The sequence below is a fragment of the Phytophthora infestans genome, genomic scaffold (assembly GCF_000142945.1).
Source record: "Phytophthora infestans T30-4 supercont1.4 genomic scaffold, whole genome shotgun sequence".
In the NCBI taxonomy this organism is placed as follows: domain Eukaryota; phylum Oomycota; class Peronosporomycetes; order Peronosporales; family Peronosporaceae; genus Phytophthora; species Phytophthora infestans.
In genome coordinates, this window is record NW_003303755.1 from 2,923,320 (window position 1) to 2,945,343 (window position 22,024).

The following is a 22,024-nucleotide window of genomic DNA, read 5'->3' on the forward strand; positions in this document are numbered from 1 at the left end:
TTGCTCGAGGAATACTTTCATGAAAGCGACGACGTGGCGCGACTCTGACTTTTTCTGGCGGTCGGCAGAGCTCCAAACGGGTGGCACCTTCGTGTACCACTCGTACCATGTGGTCGACAGGTGCGTCACTTGCTTCTTCCTGCGTTTGGGCTTGGGATCTTGATCTGACGTTGCGTCCGCTTGTTCACGCAGCACCTGTGTAGCTTGTGTGCTTGTACTATTTAGCATGGCAGCTTCGACGATTGTCAAGCGAGCGCTCAACGTGCGATTCATCGCGATAAGCTCTTTAATGACAGCGCTGTGATGACATCCTCTGCATCCTGTTGCCTCATCTTGTTGCTTGTTGTTGCGATCAAAGGTTGTCGACGGTGATCTGTTCAGGGCCGATGACCAGGCGATCATGTCGGCATGAGAAATTCCAGACGCGTCCAAGCTCTCCTCCACGCGAAGCACGATCGGCGCAGAAGGAGACAGCGCCTTCAACTGAGGGTAGTACTTGGCCAGGTAAGCGGTAAGTACAGCAAGAACCTTACCACTAACGTTGAGCCGGGGGTCTTTCAATCCCGAGCATGACCTGTACAGGATGTCTTGTAGGCGCGCGAGTTGCTCCTGCGTGGAGTGATCCAAGACCTCAACGTCCACCACTTTTGGCACATCGTCGACACTCCACCCGCTCAGTACACGCGCGACCTTGCGGTCTTCCTGCAGTGTGTTGAACACATACGCGAAGCCTTGCTCATGTCCCAGGCGCCCCGGTCGAAGATCCACTGTGGAGCAAGCTTCTCGTCCGCGTTCGCATGTTGAGCGCCGCCGCGACAGAAGGAGTGCGAAGAGAGGGCTTCTGACGCTCCAGCGGGGTTTGAGACGCGCTTGAGAAGGCGGTTCACGTACGCTTGGACTCCATCTTCCCCGCGCGTAGTCTCCCTTGGTCGGGACGGCGTCGACAAGCTTGGGCCTGGAACCGCTGAGGGTGCTGCAGCAGCGGCAGCGTCTAGCAGACTTGGAGCGGGTGGTGTGCCGGCAGGCACGGACGAGCATGGGCCTGCGAGTGCAACCCTCAAAGAGGCCGGGTCCGCTTCCAGTAATTCTGCTAGCGGAAGTCCGGTGGCGCTGGCGGTGGCTTCAACGGGAACAAGGTCTGGTAGCTGGCTGAGCAGCGAGCCGCATGGTGCATCCTGCGTTGCCAGCGCCACAGCCAACGCGTGGATTGGGCAAGTCAGGAAGTCCGTCTTGTCTGGCACGAGCGTTAGTCCCTGCCCCTCGGCGGTCTTGACGCGCAACAGACGCACCGTCAGCTGAAACTGACACGTGCTGCTTTTTGATGTACCCCAGGTCCAAAGATCGCCCGAAGCAGTGCCACATCAGGCACGCGAGTGCTGCATCCTGATAGTCGGCTTTCACGCGAGCGTTGCTGTAGACATACTGTGTAAGTGCATGCAGGTCCTCCTTTGTACAAGGAGGCGCCTTGTTAATATTACCTCGTTTCTCTTTTTTAGACAGTGCTTATCTAGAGTTTTACTTTGCTTCAGTAGCTGAAGCTCCGTAGGCACCCTTAGATGAGGATACAGATCAAATAGCCAAAGCTTTACATTTCTATAATACGAAACGGCAGTGCTGCGTGCAAGTTTGCCTTTCTTACCTTCGTTTGTAGCCAGATAGAACCCAAAGCGGTCCATTATTGAGGCGAAGCGCTTGCCAGTCGTGTCAGACGCAATGCTAGCCTGCACAACCTCTAGGCTTACCATCTTCTCTTCCAGCATACGCTTGAAAGCGCTTACCGCGGTGGTACGCGCTTTCTGCGTGTTTGCTGGCACGAACGATGCCAGGCTCATGTCTGCTTCGTCTTCTTTCCAACTGTGCACTCCTAGCCACTAAGACTTTTGTGCTGCCTTAGGCTGGCGACTTGCCTAACATTGGATAGCACCTAGAGACCAGAAGTGTCAAAATCTGCCAGCAATGTCCTAACAACTTGACATTTGTATTGACATATTCATATTTTGTCATTGGTTCCGACAAATATTTGTCGGAAGCTGTCGGAAACGGAGCCCTAACCCTAGATTTTATGATTGGCGGAAATGTTCAAATAAAGGGTTGTGATTAGTCTAAAAAATGTTGCTTGCTGAACAATTACAATATCACCAGACTATCGGTCGGAAAAACGTGTATATTTATCCACATATATTTTTAACACCTATTCCGTCCAGGAAGGTTCTCTTCGGCAGGTCGGTGGGGATTTTTGTATCTTTTTGAAATTCCTCCTGGATCGACTAAAAGGACCCTAATTTACCACAAGGTATCATTGAAAAGCCAAGAGGTTAAGGTTTTTCGCCAACCACGGATCGCTGAGAATTATTCAGCTACTGCTGAGAAATATTGCAATATCTGCTAGGTGGGATGTCAAAACAAGGATGGTGGGATATGGGGCTCTTGAAAAGAATATCCTTCTTGACTTAACTAAATTTGGAAAATCTCTAAAACGGATGCTGTTCCATCTTTTAGGAATCGTACGACCTACCGCTGATCTAACGTTAATTAAAAAAATTGAAGCGTCAGTCGGTTTTTGAGCTCCCAAAACATTCAATTAGCCTACCTTCGTGTCTCCGGATTTTATAACGAAAACTCAATTTCATTTGGACTTGTAAGATAAATCCGAGCCAATTTGGCGGCCGAACTATGACAGATGGCTACACTTATACCTAGGTTTTGTATGGGAGGGGTGAGCGAAGGCCATTTTATACACGAAATTAATGCTAAAAAATTTAAAAAAATAATATCTTTGTACAAAAAAGTGCTTGTCCTTTTATATTTATTTTTTAATTCCGTAATTAAAAATTAAAATCGTAAATTAGCTTTCGCCAAAAACGGGAAATTAAATTCCCCATTTACCGGCGACAGCAGCTATGGCATCGTCGCCGAACATCACGAGGTACCGTTTCTTGGCTGCTAATGTCATCCCTCTCATTCGGGAGCTCAACACGCAACTGAATTTTGAGAAATCGTACGCCGTTATGGAACGCGCGTTTAAGCGGGGTGTCAACTACTTCGACACTGCAGAAGCCTATGCTGGCGGTCAATCCGAGCGTTTTATGGGGAAGATCATTGCAACGGGCATTAAACGAGGCGTGTGGAGCCGAGAGGATCTCGTCATGAGCACCAAAATCTTCTTCGGCACCAAGCACGGGACTGATCAAAGGGCGGGGCCTAACGAGCAGGGACTCAGTCGTAAACACATCGTGGAAGGCACCAAGGCCTCGCTAAAGCGTCTCGGGCTTGAATATGTTGATACCATTTTCTGTCACCGACCGGACCCGTGCACGCCAATTGAGGAGACTGTGCGGGCAATGAATTACGTGATCAAACGCGGCTGGGCTTTCTACTGGAAAACGAGCGAGCGGAGCGCACGCGATATCATCGAAGCGTGCGAGATCGCAGACCGTCTAGGTCTCAATCGACCGGTGATACCTTGTAGCTGGGTGGATGATATTGGCGGTGCCAAACTGACAAAGTATGCACAACAGGCGTTCGATCAACCGCAGTACCACATCCTCGAACGCTCGCATGTCGAGTTGGACTACTATGTGCTCTATGAGGTGCGGTTGACGATTCAAAGTGCTTACTTCAGATCTACTATTGACCGATTTGTGCGTTGGTGTGTGGGTTGTACTGCTGGAAATATAGCTATGGACTCACGACGTGGTCCCCTCTTGCATTCGGCATCTTGACTGGCAAGTACAGTAATGGGATTCCTGAGGTAAGCACTTGGAGTTGACATGCCCATTTCTTGGCCTTCTTGCCTGTGCTTATCCGAAAACTGTGTTGTGTTCTGGTTGCGGGGCTCTCGTCTGTCAATGTCGTCGTATATGAACTACGTGGCTGACGGCTTCGACACAAAGGTCGCAAAAGCAGACAAGTTGGCAACAATCGCAAAGGAAATTGGATGCACCCTCGCCCAACTGGCAATCGCTTGGTGTGTTTCCAATGAGCATGTGTCAACAGTCATCCTGGGTGCATCTAGCGTGGCGCAGCTCGATGAAAACCTCGACTCTCTCAACTTTGTGGACAAACTAACACCAGAGATTCGAGCCAGAATTGACGAGATCGCCGATGTGCGTCTGTCGATCCCTGTTCCGAAAGCGAGACTGCTTGCAATGCGTGAACAGTGGCTGTAGTGCGCGAGTATTATGCAAGACTCGTTGGCTGTCTAAAGGAATTGGCATTTTTTTACTCTTTCGAAGTTAAGCAAACGTTTGCGTCACTTGCAACCAAGCCAAGCTTCGTACTCTGTGTCGCACGGATCACCCACGCCTTGTGCAATCTGACGCCGGCGCATTTCAACTGGGAATTTACTGGGCGAACATGCAATCCCCATGAACCTAGCGTTGTAGCAGATAGCATTCGGAATGCCTGGAAGCTCACATTGGCGGTATAATATTCCACCACAGGATGCCATACCCTCCTCCGTTGGAGGTGGTTGATCATCTGTAGGGCGGAGTATTCCGCCGCAAACGCTTGTGGAGAACTTTTTTATCGCATTAAGCGTAGCGCGTGATGCAATTTTGTCCGTCCTGTTGGCCGGTAAGCAGGTAGCTGCTGGAGATCCCCAGATTGGATGAACACCGCACATCGGATTCTGTAGATCACATTCGCCTAAAAAGCCATTGCAGCACCACATCCCTCGGTCCATTGTGACAAAAGACTTGAGATCATAAATTTGGGAAAAATCTGGAAGCCTGTCGAGAAGCGGCGCAATGGATATCACTAGCCGTTCCAACTTGTGAAGACTATCGAACGTCGGCAATTCCACTAGCGACAAGGCAGCTGCTAGAACAAGCATCTTGAGATTCGTGAGTCCGTGGAAAGGTGGTAGTTGTGCGAGTGCCAAGTTTGAACCCAGATGCAGAGTTGTGAGTGATGACATTTCGTCAAACATGTCATGAGGGAGGCTTACTAGCCCACTCGTGACTTTTCCTTCCACGCGCCTGCAGAATTCAAATCAGGACAAGCAAATAAGAGACGATACCTTAGTAGTGATGTGTGTTGTACACGTACAGATACTCAAGTTGCTTTAGCTCCTTTATCCACACTGGTAGTGTTTGCGTGTGGGTGTACACCAGCGAGCTAAGAGCACAATTCACTGTCAAGGAATCGAGAATATAAAATCTCAACAGTAATGAGACTTACGACGACTTACAGGTATCTCATATCAGTGCAATCTCGCATTTCTTCAGGTAGCACCTCAAGCTTGCGATTTGTGAGCTGAACAATTTGAAGAAACCCCATTGTGGACAATTGAGCGACCTTGGTAGTCACATTCTTAGGATTCACCCACTCGGCATACGTTTTCGGTGCAATATCTTTGTCAATGAGCGCTAAACACGGGCATTGCGTTAGTGATGCTTTCTCCAAATTTATCCAGCGTCGGGCATGCATGGCGCACTCAGGGTGCGGGTGGCACGCTATCGCTGATGTTCTCGTGCATTCTTCTACGTAAACGACTAAGAGGACTGCAAAGACCACGAGAGAAGCTGCTGCCAATCGACTTCGCTTGGGGTACACACTGCTGCTCTGCTTTCGTGAATTCTCCATGAAAGTTGTGATGCGGTGAAACTTGAGCCACAGGGTGACGTTGATACCTACTCTTGTGAAAAAATTGAATACGGAGGAGATGCGTAACGACTTCAAGCTCTTGTGTATCACAACAGTTTGAACAGGATCAGCAATGATACTGGCGCCGTGCTCAGGCCAGCCCAGAGGAAATACTTGTAGGTTGATTGCCAGTTGCGCTCGATCGATCTTGAACGAAGAGAGGCAGTAGCACACTAGGATAACGGGGTACCCGATTGCAATCAACAAGTCAAATCTACAGTAGTGCACGTGGAGTTAGAAGACACGGCATAATTCGAAGTACGTCTTGCAGACAGCCTACGTACATGAGATCGACCAGGTTCTCTACCAAAATCGGTTGTTCGAATGGAAGAAGCATCACAAGCGCGCACCACAGTGCATTTGCAGCGACAATCACGGTGAAGATAGCGACAAGCACACTCGGCAGCCCGTTCTCGAGTATCTGAAGTAGCATTATTGTTTGGATGAAGAGGTCCACGAGTTTAATGCAGAGATTCTGTTGAAAAGGCAAATTAGTTTAGATGCCTGACGTAGTACTACAACAATCATGTACGTACCAGGCGTTTCCGAGCAATAGTATCGTCGGAAGTTAGCGAATTAACCAAGCTTGCTGCGGAGGACAGTGACCTCCTATGTGTTGGCGTCAGGAAAACCTTCTTGATAGCGTCAGTGACACTTGCGGAGAGCGCATGAATCCTTGTGACTGTTTTGTTTTCCGGCAACACCCTGGTGATGTTTTTTTGTTTCCTCACAAGTTTGATCAGAATGAAGGAATAGCCAGCAGCGACACTTGTAAGACCGATGATAGCTAGTCTAAAGATTGGTATCGGCGGGTCTACGAACAGCCAGAATGACCCACTTTCGAAGCTGCTTGTGTCCATGATATGATTGACTGTGCTATTCGGTGTGATGTTGAGGAAGAGGAGCCACACAGTCCAAGCCAAACATAAAGCTACCATGAATACAAGGCTGATCCTTAGTCCAGCGAAGTATGCCTGAGGACCGACCAGGTCTAGCGAAACCGCTCCCTCATTTCCATTGCCTTGGGACTTCGCAGCTTGTGGCGTTGACTTTGCTTTCACGAGCACTGGTCCCGCAGTGGTGGGATGGGGCCGACTCCGTGGGGTAAACTCCTGAACATCGCCGGCCATTTCTCTACTGTCGAGCATCTCTTCTCGGCAATTATTAATAATACCACTTGAGTTGTGACCTGAAACATGCCGACACTAAAATGGAAGTTGAAGTGGCTGAAATTTAACCGGTTAATTTAGCGGTTCCTAGCCTCCATTTCATTGCCCAAGGTGGTTTGGGGGCAGTGTATTACGGTAAGTGGTTCGATACCGACGTGGTGGTAAAGATCCTGAAGCCACAGACGCAAGTAGCATCATCAGAGAAGAGTCCTTCGCCGCCAGCAAGCACCAGTTCAGCGAGTGAAGACGATGCGATGGAGTTGTTTCGACGTGAAGCAGACCACTGGTTTATGCTGAATCATCAGAACGTTGTCCATCTCTACGGAGCGTGCCACGTCGGGACTCCATTCTTCGTGTGCGAGCCAGCCAAGTCGATATCTTTGAACTCTCATGTGGAATCGCTTGCACGAGCAAGGCCGGGCTATAACTATGAAGAGAGAGGAGCTGATCCGTCCGACATCATGCGCTGTCTTCTTCTAGCGGGGATCGGTCTAAGTACCTACACGAGCGTGGAATTGTCCATTGCGACTTGAAAGGGAACAACTTCATGGTAGGCACAGACGGCAAAACTATCAAACTCGGAGACTTTGGCATGAGTGTCCTCAAGTGATCAGGAAAAGGGAGACACACGATCCACGCGAACGTCGGTGCAGTGCCATGGAAGGCTCCTGAATCTTTGAAGGGTGAAGACCCCACCGTCATGTCGGACGTTTACGGCTTTGGAATGTGCATCTTTGAACTTTTCAGTGGAAACATTCCGTGGGCTGGCGTCCCTGAAGCTGCCGTCAAGTTCCACGTGACTAAGCGGAAAGCACTTCCACCTCGCCCAAAGAAGTTACCGACTTTCAGTGGAGTCTGATTCAGCACATGTGCTTCTACGAGCCTTGCGATCGCATTAGCCTCGATGCCGTCGTGGAGATGCTGCACACTTTCCGCTTTGGGAAGTAGAGGACTGGTCTAGGTAGATGCTATCTACATGTACTGCGTAAAACTGGGTCTGACCAAACCAACTATTTTATTAACGGGTTGCAGGGTTGTCGTAGAGGTTGTTCGAGAGAGGGCGCATTCTGTAACGAGCTTGTCAACTGTGTCACAGCGCGTGAAGACCTTCAGGAAAAAACCGGTACAATCAGCTCACTTCAACCTTGTTTCAGCGTTTTTACATGCTTTAAAAACACGATGTAAAACTGACTTTTTGTGCACCACGCACAAATACCAACATAGGGATAGGGTTTTTTTTAAGAGGGGGCCACCCTCGGCATAATCTGCTTCAAGCCCCGGCTTCCTTCTCCTGCGTGGAGGCAATGGAGTTCCTCGCTGAGGAGAACGACTGCGGGCAGACGCTACTGCGTCTTGTGAGTCGTGGAAGCGCCATCATTGCTGAGCTGCTGCGTTTGTCCAACAACATTCCAGGGTGCGGGCGCTAGAGTGGACGAAGATTCGCAAACAGGTTTCTGACTTGATGTTAACATGTTGCAGAGTGTTTATGGGCCCCTCTCACGTAGAAGACCCCGAACAGCTCAAGTATCTCAATATCCTCTTCGACTTTGCGTACCTGAAGAACCCAGAGGACTTTGAAAACATGGTCAACAGCAACACAGTGGGTGAAGTAGCACTGACAGTTGGGTTATTTCAGTCCTGGATCTGATAAACGGGTATTATTGCGCTATAGGAACTACTGGACGTGGACGATGAATTCATGGACAACCACGAGGACATCTTGGATCGATTTTACCAGCTGTTCGATGGCGTCTACAAGGTCTGCAGCCTGTTGGACACTGAAAGTTGTTAAGTGTCGACTCACTTGAGTGATTATGCGTGTGTGGACAGTATATCAGCGACTACTTGGAGTTCCTGGACAATCTGGAGAAAGGTTTCTTCATCCAGCACACGCTGGCCAACATCCTGCTGGATACAGACGGCGCACAGCTCATGTGCGAGGCATTGTACCTCTATGGAGTTATCTTGCTACTACTGGATCGCAAGATCCCCGGCCCGACACGAGAGAAAATGGTCATCGCATTCTACCGAAGCAAGGGCGAGTCTGCGCTGGAAAACATCGACGAGGTCTGCAAACTGTGCCGTGTGACTGGATACCTACCTGGTCAGGCTAAGCCGGCTCAATACCCAGAGCGATACTTCAAGCGCTTTCAGCCCCCAGAAGAAGTGGTGAGTATGGTGATCGGCAAACTGCAGTCTGACGATGTGTACCTGCAAGAACCTTGCTTCCCACATCGCACCCACCGCTCCACGCGCCTTGCAGCACAAGCGTCGATGCTTTTCGTGATTTTGTTCTTTGCTCCGGATATTCTCATCCACGAGAAAGCAAGTATGCGTGAAATTGTGGATCGTCACTTCAACGACAACTTTATCTTGACGACATACATGGGAGCCGTGGCGGATCTGTCGCTGGAGTGGGCTGCTTATCCAGCAGCTCGATTGGCTCTTGCTAACACACTGGAGCCCTCGAATATCGCACACATTACCAAGAAGAAGGCACAGCAGACACAGCGGTCTATTGACGAACTCAACTATTTCCTTACCGAAGGTGTGCTCACGGAAATGTACGTGTTGGAGAACCTGGATCCGCTGTTGAACTGCATCCGTAATGCCAACGTGACGATCCGATGGACGATGATGCACTCGCGCATTCAGCCGGTGATTCCCATGATGGAGAATTCCACTGCACAGCGCGAAATTTTTGATAAAGGCACAGACCCGGACAAGCTAATCACGTTGCTGCTAAAAGTCTCGCAATTGGAGTGGAAATTGAAGCAAATGTTCGAGGCTTTACTGGCCAGTAAAGAAAACCGATGGCAACGTTGCATGAAGGAAACGTCGGAGCGCATGGAAGAACTGAGTGAGTACTTTTCCGGTGAAAAACCACTAACCCGTGTGGAACGCAATGAGGACCTGATGAAGTGGTTTAAGGACTTGGCCGAGAAGGTCAACAGTCTGGACTACGTGGATCACATCAAGGCTGGTCGACGAATCAAGCGACTGATTGAGGCGTTGGGCCACGTTGAACAGTTCGACCAGATCGACACGAACTTGCAGGTGAAGGCGTACCTGGAGGAGTCTCGCGAGTTCCTGACGGAGATGGTGCGCACCGTCCGTATTCGAGATGAGGTCATGGGTATCATTGAGAACGTGTCGGACTTGTCGTATGGCTGGGAGATCATTAACGACTTTATGAAGATCCTACACCAACGCGTGAAGAACGATCCGTCCTCTGTTATTCTGCTGCGTGCTATGTTCCTGAAGTTTGCATCGATCCTAGATGTGCCGCTTACGCGCATTCATCAGTGTGGCTCCGAAGATGTGATTTCGGTGGCGGAATATTACTCGGCCGAGCTTGTAGACTACGTGCGACGTGTGATGGAAGTCATCCCGCAGAGCGTCTTCCGTATTCTTGCCGGGATCATCATACTACAGACTGACCACATGAAGCCAATTCCTGTGAAATTTGAGAACACGTTGTTGAAGAACCATGCGCAGTTGAACGAGCGTTATCGTCTTGCTCGTGCTACCAATGAGGTTTCCAAGTACACGGAAGGTATTCTGGCAATGAAGAGAACGCTACTTGGTATCATCGAAGTGGACCCTCGACAAGTGCTGGAAGATGGACTACGTAAGGAGCTTGTGTACCGCGTCTCGCTTGCTTTCCACGAGGTGCTAATCTTCGAGAAGAATACGTCCGAAGAATGTAACGAGGTTTTTGTAAAGTTGGCGTCCAATCTGGATGCCTACCGCCTCTCGTTCGAATACATTCAAGACTACATTGGTATCTACGGTCTGCGAATGTGGCACGAGGAACTATCGCGTATTATCAACTACAACGTCGAACAAGAATGCAACCGATACCTGAAGAAAAAAGTGTACGACAGAGCATCCCAATACCAAAGCCGTGCTATCCCGATCCCGAGGTTCCAGCCGCCGTCAGGAGACATGAGTGTCAACTTCATGGGCCGCCTCATGCACGCGCTTTTCACCATGACCGACCCACACACAACCATTTACTCCCCGCAGTCTATCGGATGGTTCTCGGAAGATGGCAACGAAGTCTGCGGTATTGGTGCCTTCTCCGTTCTTCACAAGAGCGTGGGTTTGCTCGGTCTCGCAGGTCTAGACCGCATGCTCTCGTTCCGTATTGTGCATACGCTCAACAACTTGGTCAAGTTCTGGGGCTCAGCGGTGACGCCATATTATCCTCTTCTGGATCAACTTTCTGCTGCGCTAGTGCCCGAATGGAAGCTACCCGAACACTCGACGAAGCTGTACGAGGCTGCGTTGAAAAAGGTGGAGAAGGTAATGAGTAAGTTGCTGAAGGCAGTGCTTATTATCGGACAGGCAGCACTCATCCGACGTCAAATCTCAAGTGAATTGTCGTTCTCAAGCCGCCTGGATGCTAACTTGTTGGCTACGACGCTGGATACGCTCAACATTTCGTTGCTGAACGATATCCGTGCGCATTACCGTGACCCGAAGAACAAACCATACCCTGGCAATGACGGCAACCCTGTGCTTGTTGAGCTGAACAAATACTTGGAGAATACTGGTGCAAATGATCCGTTCCAGAAGATCTACGTTACCGTCGCTGAGCCCATGGAGGGTCTTGCAGCCATGTTCATGCTCTTTGTGGTCGCCTACATGCCGAAGCTGCAGTACGACCGCAACTTCGGCGCACTCAGTCGCGTTGGTAAGAACCCGATTGATGGCGAGCCTTTGCTGGTTGGTATCCTCACCATTTTCAAGCAGTTCCACCCGTCGTACACGGAGAAGTTCCTGGCTTACTTGGGCCAGTTCGTGCGCACAAAAGTCAACGACATTTTCGCCGAGAAGGTTGACAAGAAGGGCAAAGCATCTTCGCTGCCGACCGAACTACCCGTGGACGTGGTGAACACGCTGATCTTCATGCTTGAGCTCGCTCGCTGTGCCAAGATCAAGCGCAGCATCCTCGACGGCCACGTCCCTGCGTACGTTTTTGACGCTGTTCAGCTCTAATCGCCATTTGCTTTGGTGAAGAAGGACCATTGCTTGCAAACAGTAAAGCCACTGGAAGCTGAGCAAGAGCAAGGTGAACATAAAAAAAATCTAGTGCACAATACAAGTAGATTTACGTCGTACAACTTCATCAACTCGGATCATTTTTATTTGAAGTTGACCGTTCACTATTTCGCACTTAAATGGGACACAGCTAAGAATTGCAAGGGAGCCAGAACGAAGCAAAAGTACGCGATGAGCGGCTCGCAAACAGGCGGCGGCTTTAAGGAGCCTTCGCGCGCCATTTTCGCGCAGAGCGACCTGCACAATTTCCTGGGCTCTTCGGTACGTCTTGTAGCGCCGCTTGATACGTCGTTCTCCTCTGCTTTTCGGCGTCGCTTTGAGCTAACTTGATCTACATCTTACAGGCCCAGCAGATGATCTTGGTGTTCGTGAAGCACTTGAACGAGAGTGTCAAGGGAAAGCGTATCTCGAGCGAGTGTGAAGTTTCGCCGGTGCGATGTTAGCCGAATCAAGACCAGAAAAGGAGCTGAGCTTCTCATCGTTTTAACTGGGGCTCATGTTGGTTGCGACGTTTACAGAATGTCCAGAAGGCCATAGATCTAATACATGAGATCAATTCGTGGATCGACGAGATCCCTCCCATCCAACAACCCATGCGCTTCGGGAACAAGGCCTTCCGCACATTTTACGACCGAGTTGTTGAGGTGAGATCCGATCAACGGCTGCTCCGGTTGAAAAGCTTTATGCTGACACTATTGCCTTTATGTGTTGTAAACAGAAAACGCCTGCTATGCAGGAGAACATGCTACCGGAGGACCTACGTGGTGCAGTGATTGAGCTCGCAGCGTACCTCGACGACTCCTTTGGCAACCGTGTCCGGATCGACTACGGCACGGGCCATGAAACCAGCTTTATTGTGTGGATCTGTACGCGCATCATACGATGAGTTACCCGAGAAGGGTATCGTGATTTATTTCTAATGTTTGGTGTTGACATCGACAGGCTGTCTGTACAAGTTGGGCTTCTTCAAGCAGTCGGACTTCCCAGCACTGGTGCTGCGGTTGTTCACGACTTATCTGGCGCTGATGCGTCGTCTGCAGAAGCTGTACATGCTAGAACCGGCAGGATCTCATGGTGTATGGGGTCTGGATGACTATCATTGTCTTCCTTTCTACTTTGGCTCAGCACAGCTGATCGGACAGCACGAAATCGTCCCCGAGAGCGTGCATGACGACGGGGTCTTAGAAGCGAAACACGAGGAATACTTGTATCTGGATGCTATCAAGTTTATTAAGGAAGTGAAGTCTGGTTCACCCTTTGCAGAGACGTCGCCTATGCTGAACGATATCAGTGCTTTGCCGTCGTGGGAGAAGACAAACGGAGGCATGCTCAAGCTATACGAGGGCGAAGTGCTGAAGAAGCTGCCGGTCATTCAGCACCTGCGCTTCGGTTCACTGTTCCCGTGCACATGGACCCCAAGCCACGAAGCCGACGATGGATCGACGTACATTCCAGTGAGCACACATCCAGGTACGGGCGTTCGTGCTCCTAACTTTGATCTAGACGGTGTGTCGGCCAAAGCGCCGTGGGTTGCTGTAGAATCGCTTGCGGCTGCGAAGGATACTACGATGTCACCTCTGCACCACCCCAAGAAAACGCTGGATAAGTAATCTTCTGCCCATTTGGTGGATGGAAGTTATACTGTGGCATGGCAAGCGAGCGTGCAAGCAGCTCATGCGCGGACGCTCCGAACCGGGTGGGTACTGCCAATCAAAAAAGTGAAAATGTGGTGTTCCCGAAAAGTTTTTTTTAGTGTGTTCTATGTTTTTGATTTTTGGACTTGAATTTGTTTCGCGTGGCACGATAACATGTGAACGTTTACGAGTCCGTAGGTGCAGTGCAGTGCAGTACAGTGAAGCGCGGTACGCAGTTTCGCATGTCTGCAACGTTCGTGTGTTTCGCTGTGTGCATGCCTCCCAATCACAGGGATCTCTCTGGTCGACGCCAGCGAAATATGCTGTTTAACAGGCTAGCTGACTCAGCGTCGTGAGCTTTTCGCGCCACGTCGCTTGCGTCGTCAAGTCTACAGTGTTTCAGCGGGTCCGCAAGTCGGCCATCGGGGGACCAATTCCAGTCGGGCGGGGCAACGAAACAGACGATAGACTGAACAAGAAACGGCCCGAGGCGCGAGTGGAAGACGCTCGAGCAGTGGAGCCATTTCGCCGCGTGAACGCGACACGGGGACAAACGGATTGCGAAAGCAAGCGAGCAACGAACAGCGTCAACCTCAACAATGCGCCAGAGAATAGTCAGTGAAAAAATGCTTTGAAGAGGTCAGTCAGCCAGCAGATTACGAGGGAACGAGCTCGATCATTTAATTCGAAGCTGATACGAAGACCGAGAAGGAGACGTTACGAACAGCAACCATGCGGTAGGAGGAAGGACAAGAATGAGGACAAGGAAGCAGATTTCATTTGCGACGACCGAAGCTGACAGAAGCGGGCGCGTCATCGACAGTCGCGAGGCGGAACAATGGCCGATGGCACCGCAATTTCGCCATTTTCGCTACTTTACTCGTCACATGTTGCTGCGCGAAGGGACATTCGTGCACTACATGTACATGTATACGTCACAGGTCACTGTTTAACACGACAACCTTTGAATATCCTGGCTCAACTGCGTGTTCCGACAACGGTATGCCTACGGTAGGCAGCCTACCGGCACAACACAGCGGAATAATGCAGCCCAACGTCATAGGTAGTCTAACACATGCGTGGAGCTCTTTCGCAAGACATGCCAATGCTGAAACCGTATTCAACGATACCAATTCCGTTAAGCGCGTGCGACTACATGAACCGCGCATTCCTCTTCCTATACGCTCCAGTGCAGCGGCTGCACGCCCGAGCACCGAGCGCTCGACGTGAAAACAAAGCCCGACGGGAAGGAAAGCTCGGCCCACGTGCCCCCGAGCCACTGTTGCCAACCGTTGCGACCACACCACCCGAATCCTGAAGAGTCAGAAAGGATGACGCTGAGACGTTTGGCCAGAAAAGCTGTTTCCTGTACCATCAAATACCTTGCAAAATCGGATTTTTATTTTTAGCAGGGTTATTAACGACAATGAGCAACGAGCGTTGACTTCCGGCTAAAATCAACGGCTACAGACCAGAAACAACCTTACTCATTACCACTGCACGCTCGATAATAGAACATGTGACGTCGCTGAATGATTGCTGCGATGGCCTCTATAAACTAATTTAACTTGGAGGAACATGTGTCGTCGTATCGTTCTGACGTCGGCCAATTTTTTGGGCGCGTTACCGATCCTGAACTCCATCGTCAGCTCGTAAAGTGTCTATTTTAAAAGTCAAAATCCTTACATGTATTACTATAAAAAAACTTTTGACCTGGTGTTTGTAAGTAACCGAGCTGTTTATTAATACTTTTAGACAGCTAAACACGGTTGGCTAAACTCCCCGTTTCAGCGGCGGGTGGAACCGTTGATAAGCATCAAAAGTCCGTTGCTAGCACACCGAAAGCGACAGGCCTCGCTGACGCGGCGATGGATATTTGAATCCGCGGCCTAAGACTCGCGAGACATTTTTGCAAAGACGCGGTGTCATTAATACAAAAATCAACGCATCGTTCAAGAATTTAGTCTTAAACAGTTCGTTTCAGTCAATCGCTATGCTCACCCCGTTAGCGAAGTGAAGTTTGCAGAACCGTACAGTCGAAGCATGTGCAGGTAATTTTGAGCGGAAAAGAACTCCGAGGTGCTGAAAAAAAGTTAAAATGGCTACTGATGCAGAAAAAAGACAACCCAAGTCTCGAGGAAGTACCATAATCCAGTAGAAAGTACCACTACTGGAATAGTAGAAATCTGTCGCCAAATTATTAAGTTCGCACACCGAGTTCGCGTAGCCGATCCATATTTTATCTAACAGCTGCAGTAGGTATCCAAACTGCAGCCACCCTTCACAACATGGGGTACAGTGTACTATTGAAGGGTGGGGCAGTATTAGAAGAATGAGGCACTGTGAAAACCAGTACCAGTATTCCACTCTGACAACCACTAATACTGTGGGCTCTATTATAGTCGAAGTTTCCTAGATGGGTTGGTTGAATGGGCCGAGCCATGTAGACCCAAAAACCGATCCAATCGGCTTAGCACTTAAACCCACTAAAGCTCACATTAGATACGACATCGGACTAAATGGAGCACCCGTAACTGTGTCATCGATTTTCAAATACTTGATTTCTGTATCGGGAGATTCAACCCAGATAGCCAGCATCGGCAAATTTGACTTAAATTCCAAATAGTAAGTATAGCTAATATTGATTGGGAAGAAATCCAATTTGTGCTTTGCAGATGAAAGGTCGCCCCGTTTGTTGGTATACTAATGCTCGACGCATAAGACCATGTATAAAATGAGGTGGGAAAAGGCCGATTTAGCTGCGCTCGAATTGCGTTTTCAAACATGCAAAAAGATTCGATTCACAGGAAATCGGTTGGGTTTGCTTAGAAAACCATCTCGTGCGCTCAATTTAGTCTGTCGTAGGTTGATTTATGGGCTCCATAGCTAGATCCATTTTGCCCTTTAAGGACCCCGATTTTTTTAAACGACCTCATTTTATTAAACATCGACGGTATAGCTACGATGAAACCACAAAAGAGCAAAAACATAAATTCCTTTATACTACTATAAACTACTTAATTCAAAATTTCTGGACCAAGTTTTAAAACTAACGCATTAGTACGCAAACCTATTACAATAAGCTATCCATTGTTATAAAATAAATTTTCAATTAACCCAAGCTTGATTCCTGTAATAGTGACCCCCCTCCCCACAAAAAAGGTCGCATTTGAATAACTTTTTGTGTTGCCCTCATGTCCTGTTTTTGCAGCACTATTTTCAATTTGTTATCGCAATTTTTTGTCATTAATCAATGTTTGTACGGCTGCTTATAGAGATTTCGATCTCTTATTGCAGCAAATTAGCTAAGGCTCTCCTCCTTTGCCTCCTATTTACTAATGTAAGCTAATTAATATGACTAACAGGATGGAAACTTGTGTGCAAACATTTCCGATTAAAAACCATATTATGATTTATCTTTGGACAACGATGTATTCTAAGCTGATACATGTATAATCCCTTTCGCAAGATGCAGCCCCGCGACGGGCTGAGAGCCGAGAGAAGCGCAATCACACAAAGGTACTTCTGAGGGAGAGGTGGTATAAATACTGCAAGTCTCACAAATACGCTATCTTGCAGCCGAAAATGTTTATTTTAAGAAAATACAATTACAACCACGTACCTGCTGAGGTATTATATCACACCAGCGGATAGGATTCCCTTATTGACCCAAGGCGAGCACCTTTTTAAATACCGTCTCTCTAACTGGTTCCGGCAACCAAATTCAGCTACCGGCTCAACGAAGTAACGAGATTGGGGCGCCTGTACGTTCACAGCTCAAATCCAAGTTTTGAATTTCAAAAATGACTGGGGCTCAAATAAAATTCTATTTTTTCTGGGGAAACTCACAAACCGAAGCATTCTAATTCTAAGTTCGCATGCTTCTTTTGCGTACCTAACGAATCTCTACTGTATTTTGGTGAGGTACAAGCCAGTACTTTTCCTACTGGATTATGATAATCCACGACCTCCTCTTTGGCTCCCTTTCCCAGCTCGCGCTGACTGGTCAGCAGCAACCCAAAGGGGGTTTCGTCCTCTTGACTGGAGGAGACGTCACTCGGTTGCCCCCTACGAGGATACTGCCATTTTGGAATTCACTCCGCCGAGCCCAAGCCCAGCGAGCGCCTCCAGTACCCCCTGCCAACTGCCCCAAGTAAGAACAGTTCTCTCGGTACCATGGCTCCGTACGCTCCCACTGACGGCATCAGCAAGCTCGCCATCGATCAGAGCAAGCACTTCACGGAGGCCCTGAAGGAGGCTCTCAAGAGCTCGGCCGACCAACAGAAGGTCGCGGCGGAGAAGGTGTCGGAGCTAGTCGCCGGTGATGCTAACCTGAACCTGGGCGTCGTGTCCCAGGAGCTGCGCAACGCCTTGACGGGCAACGATGCGGATGCCAAGGTCGTGGCTGCCCACGTCGTGGACGACCTCATGCAGAAGCATGCTGAGCGTGTGGAGGCCTACCTTTTGCCTCTGCTCTCCGTGTTCCTCGACCTGCTGGGGGACAAGAAGCCGACTGTGCGCCCCGTCGCCCAGGAGGCTGCCCTTACCATCATCAGCTCGGCCAACAAGAACTCGACGATCCGTATCCTGCCGATCCTGTTCGACGGTCTTGACCGCTCCAAGAAGTGGCAGACCAAGAAGGGAGCTCTCGACCTCATCGCTGAGCTGTCTAAGGTCGCTCCTTACCAGGTCGGTCGCTGCCTGCCGGACATTATTCCGCAGGTGACCGATTGCATGTGGGACACCCGTAAGGAAGTCAAGGTTGCTGCTCGCGACACCATGACCAAGGTCTGTAACGTCGTGGGCAACATGGATATCGAGCCCTTTATCCCTGCTCTTGTGAGCTGTCTGGCCAACCCCACGGAGGTGCCTGAGTGTACCCACAAGCTGGCCTCGACCACGTTCGTCAAGACTGTGGAGGCCCCTGCTCTTGCTATTATGGAGCCGCTGCTGAAGCGCGCTCTGGCAGAGGGCAAGACGGCCGTCAAGCGTCAGGCCGCTGTCATTATTGACAACATGTGCAAGCTCATGGACGACCCCGCTGAGGCCCAGCTGTTCATCCCCAAGCTTCTGCCCGGTCTGAAGAAGGTCATTGAGACCCAGGCTGACCCTGAGTGTCGTGAGGTTGCCACTCGTGCCCACGAGACTCTGTTCGTGGCTGGTGGCTCCATGGAGGTGTCTGAGGACGAGCTGAAGGTCGACTACGCCAACATCCACAAGGTCGTTGTGGAGTCGATCGCCGCCAACCCGACTGCCGTCAAGGCCAACATCGACAGCTTCGTCGTCGACTACGTGACGGGCATCTGCTACTTCCTTGTGGTGTCCCGCAACTTCAACAAGGCTGTCTTTGAGAAGGAGATCACCACGTACATCAAGGCTTTCATGAAGCCGGAGGAGATCAAGCCTCTTGCCAACGAGATCCGCGACCGCTGTTTCAAGGAGAACAAGTCGATCTTCATCGAGGACGTTGACTGCGACGAGGGCATCCCCGACCTGTGCAACTGCGAGTTCTCGCTTGCTTACGGTGGTATGATTCTGCTGAACAACGCCCGTCTTCGTCTCAAGCGTGGACACCGCTACGGTCTGTGCGGACCCAACGGTTGTGGTAAGTCGACTTTGATGCGCGCCATCTCCAACGGCCAGCTCGAGGGCTTCCCCAGCCGTGACGAGCTTAAGACTGTGTTCGTCGAGCACAACCTGCAGGCTTCGGAGGCTGAGCTGTCCGTGGTGGACTTCATCCTTGTCGATGAGGACCTGAAGAACACTCCCCGTAAGGAGGTCGAGGACACTCTTGCAGGTGTCGGCTTCACCGCCGAGATGCAGGCCCAGGGTGTGGGTACCCTTTCGGGTGGTTGGAAGATGAAACTGGAGCTGGCCCGTGCCATGCTGCAGAAGGCCGACATCCTGCTTCTTGATGAACCAACGAACCACTTGGATGTTAAGAACGTGGCGTGGCTCGAGAACTACCTGACGAGCCTGACGAACGTGACCTCCATTATGGTGTCGCACGACTCTGGCTTCCTTGACACGGTCTGTACCAACATCATTCACTACGAGACCCGTAAGCTGAAGATCTACAAGGGCAACCTCTCCAAGTTCGTGGAGCAGAAGCCTGAGGCCAAGGCCTACTACGAGCTCGAGTCGGAGAACGTCAAGTTTATCTTCCCCGAGCCTGGTTTCCTTGCTGACATCAAGAACAAGGGTAAACCCATTATTCGTCTGACCAACTGTTCGTACCAGTACCCGGGTACCCCCAAGCCGTCGATCAACAACATCTCCGTGACGTGCGCTCTTTCGAGCCGTATCGCCGTTCTGGGACCCAACGGTGCCGGTAAGTCGACGTTGATTAAGATGCTAACGGGTGAAGTGGAGCCGACCAGCGGTCAGGTGTGGAAGCACCCGTCCATGCGTTTCGCCTACGTGGCTCAGCACGCTTTCCACCACATTGAGTCGCACCTTGATGAGACTGCCAACCAGTACATCCAGTGGCGTTTCCAGTCTGGTGAGGACAAGGAACTTCTGGCTAAGGAGACCCGTAAGCTGTCCAAGGAGGAGAAGGAGCACTACAAGAAGCCGGTGAACTGGGAGGGCGAGAAGCGCGTTCTCGAGGAGATTGTGTCTCGTCGTAAATTCAAGAAGAGCTTCGAGTACGAGCTTAAGTGGGAGAAGTGCCCTGTTGACGACAACGCCTGGGTGCCGCGTGAGAAGTGTGAGAAGTGGGGCTGGGACAAGCTGCTGCAGATTGCCGATGACCGCGAAGCTGCTCGTGCTAACCTGCAGGCCCGCCCGCCTACGGCAATTGCTGTGCAGAAACACCTCGACTGCTTCGGCCTGGGCGCCGAGTTCGGTACTCACTCGCGCATGCGTGGTCTGTCTGGTGGTCAGAAGGTGAAGGTCGTGCTGGCTGCTGCTATGTGGCTGAACCCGCACATTCTGGTGCTTGATGAGCCCACGAACTACCTTGACCGCGACTCGCTCGGTGCCCTGGCTTCGGCTATTAAGGAGTTCAACGGTGGTGTCGTCATGATTACTCACCACAACGAGTTCTCGTCGGCGCTGACCCAGGAGACGTGGAACGTTGAAGCTGGTTTCCTCGTGATTGAGGGCCAGCAGGCTGAGGACAAGACCAAGATCGAGCAGAAGAACGAGGAGGAGGTTACGGATGCCTTCGGTAACGTCACCAAGACGAAAATCAAGCGCAAACTGACCCGCAAGGAGAAGAAGGCGAAGGACAAAGCTCGCAAGGAGGCTGAGGCCCGCGGCGAGTACTACAGCGACTCAGACGAGGAATAAGCGGGTTCGATTTCGCGCCCAGATCTTTCGATCGATACCTTATTATGCTATAGAATCTCCTCAATGTGGTATGTAGAGTGACTTGGGAGGCGATTTAGACACCGCGAATTCCAACTGCATAAAAACACTTTCATTTGGCAAAACCATTCCACTGTTTTTTTCCTTGTCAATTACTTTAGTAACATTAGTACTAGTAGCATTTTGTAAAGCAACCCTTGCCAGCGCGAATGCTCATTTGATCGGCTAGAGGTGTTGAAGAAGAGAAGAGATTATTGATAAAAATGATGCTAGAGAGTACTTAGTTGTTGTTGTCTTTTCGGAAAAAGACATCGATTTTAGACATGTCTTGCGCGTCTCTCTTCTTCCCTATCGTTCTCTTTTGTGGCGATGGATCCCTGGTAACACAAGCATCCATGTGCGCGTTCACTTCCATGTTGCTCCGAGCATTCAGCAGCTTGCCACAGATTGGACACGGTTTTGAGTCTTCCTCAGAGCTCTTCATAAACTTCTGGACGGTCGTAAACGCTTGAGAAATAGATCTCTTCTGCTGTTTCTTGTACGTTGCATGCCGCAATGGTGACGACGACAAAGACGACGACTGTTTCCTATTGGTGCACGCGTCAATGTGAGCGTTCACCTCGAAGTTGTTCTGGGTGTTCAACAGCTTCCCACAAATTGGGCAAGGCTTGTTGTCAACCTCAGGAAAGGCGTCGTCGACGAGGAGGACGCGCTGATAATCAAGCTCTGTGCCCCGTTTGGATGGACCGGGTCCCCTGGTTCCTACGAAATTGTGGGTGGAGCAATTTCGTATGTACATGGTGCACACACAAACAAAGCCAACCCGACGGGTTTCTTTAACTACCACTGGGTCGATGACCACGTTAACGTCGCTGCAGACGTCGGCTCCAATTGCAGCGACGCCGAGCGATCGCTGCGCTACGCAATGACAGCAATTTTGGGCGCGACCGCTGATAACGAAGACAAGTTCACCAACTGGCCCAGCAGCCAAAAGGTCCTCGGACTGAGATTTGACTGCGCCGCCAGAATCGTATCAATGCCAGATTCCAAACTTGCTAAAGCGCGTCGGCTTGTGGCCTCGGCGTTTCACTCTGCGCAACTCTCTCGGCCGTCGTATCGCTCCCTCCTTGGCAGCCTCCGTCATGTGGCAACGTGCATCCGGCCAGCCAGACCTTTTCTCCAACTGTGAGGGCTCGG

At 50.3% G+C, this 22,024-nt stretch overlaps 7 protein-coding genes across 7 annotated transcripts in view; 5 read left to right on the forward strand and 2 right to left on the reverse strand.

Moving 5' to 3' along the window:
* Nucleotides 1–2,900: 2,900 nt before the first annotated feature.
* PITG_03707 (voltage-gated potassium channel subunit beta-2) lies at nucleotides 2,901–4,169 on the forward strand (the record flags this gene model as incomplete). The annotated part of the gene is made up of 2 exons (XM_002906710.1): nucleotides 2,901–3,590; nucleotides 3,894–4,169. The coding sequence occupies 2 exons, from the start codon at nucleotides 2,901–2,903 to the stop codon at nucleotides 4,167–4,169; spliced, it is 966 nt and encodes a 321-aa protein (XP_002906756.1).
* An 83-nt stretch (nucleotides 4,170–4,252) lies between these two features.
* On the reverse strand, nucleotides 4,253–4,930 carry PITG_03708 (uncharacterized protein; the record flags this gene model as incomplete). Its single annotated transcript, XM_002906711.1, has 3 exons — nucleotides 4,253–4,411; nucleotides 4,508–4,696; nucleotides 4,760–4,930. The coding sequence occupies 3 exons, from the start codon at nucleotides 4,928–4,930 to the stop codon at nucleotides 4,253–4,255; spliced, it is 519 nt and encodes a 172-aa protein (XP_002906757.1).
* Nucleotides 4,931–7,069: 2,139 nt separating this feature from the next.
* Nucleotides 7,070–7,763, forward strand: PITG_03709 (uncharacterized protein; the record flags this gene model as incomplete). Its single annotated transcript, XM_002906712.1, has 4 exons — nucleotides 7,070–7,207; nucleotides 7,312–7,411; nucleotides 7,469–7,611; nucleotides 7,665–7,763. 4 exons carry the CDS (start codon nucleotides 7,070–7,072, stop codon nucleotides 7,761–7,763), a joined length of 480 nt encoding a protein of 159 aa, XP_002906758.1.
* Nucleotides 7,764–8,059: 296 nt separating this feature from the next.
* PITG_03710 (strumpellin, putative) lies at nucleotides 8,060–11,819 on the forward strand (the record flags this gene model as incomplete). Its single annotated transcript, XM_002906713.1, has 4 exons — nucleotides 8,060–8,229; nucleotides 8,295–8,415; nucleotides 8,488–8,574; nucleotides 8,646–11,819. 4 exons carry the CDS (start codon nucleotides 8,120–8,122, stop codon nucleotides 11,817–11,819), a joined length of 3,492 nt encoding a protein of 1,163 aa, XP_002906759.1.
* A 210-nt stretch (nucleotides 11,820–12,029) lies between these two features.
* PITG_03711 (serine/threonine-protein phosphatase 2A regulatory subunit B', putative) lies at nucleotides 12,030–13,624 on the forward strand (the record flags this gene model as incomplete). Its single annotated transcript, XM_002906714.1, has 5 exons — nucleotides 12,030–12,143; nucleotides 12,227–12,313; nucleotides 12,401–12,526; nucleotides 12,601–12,748; nucleotides 12,825–13,624. 5 exons carry the CDS (start codon nucleotides 12,054–12,056, stop codon nucleotides 13,490–13,492), a joined length of 1,119 nt encoding a protein of 372 aa, XP_002906760.1.
* A 3,989-nt stretch (nucleotides 13,625–17,613) lies between these two features.
* Nucleotides 17,614–20,955, forward strand: PITG_03712 (elongation factor 3, putative; the record flags this gene model as incomplete). Its single annotated transcript, XM_002906715.1, has 1 exon — nucleotides 17,614–20,955. One exon carries the CDS (start codon nucleotides 17,693–17,695, stop codon nucleotides 20,807–20,809), a length of 3,117 nt encoding a protein of 1,038 aa, XP_002906761.1.
* Nucleotides 20,956–21,107: 152 nt separating this feature from the next.
* PITG_03713 (DNA polymerase kappa, putative) overlaps nucleotides 21,108–22,024 on the reverse strand; it is a gene marked incomplete at both ends in the record, with an annotated part of 2,567 nt that continues 1,650 nt past the window's right edge. The window contains one exon of the mRNA XM_002906716.1: nucleotides 21,108–21,745. Coding sequence (XP_002906762.1) covers nucleotides 21,108–21,745 — 638 coding nt within the window. The remainder of the gene's footprint in view (nucleotides 21,746–22,024) is intronic.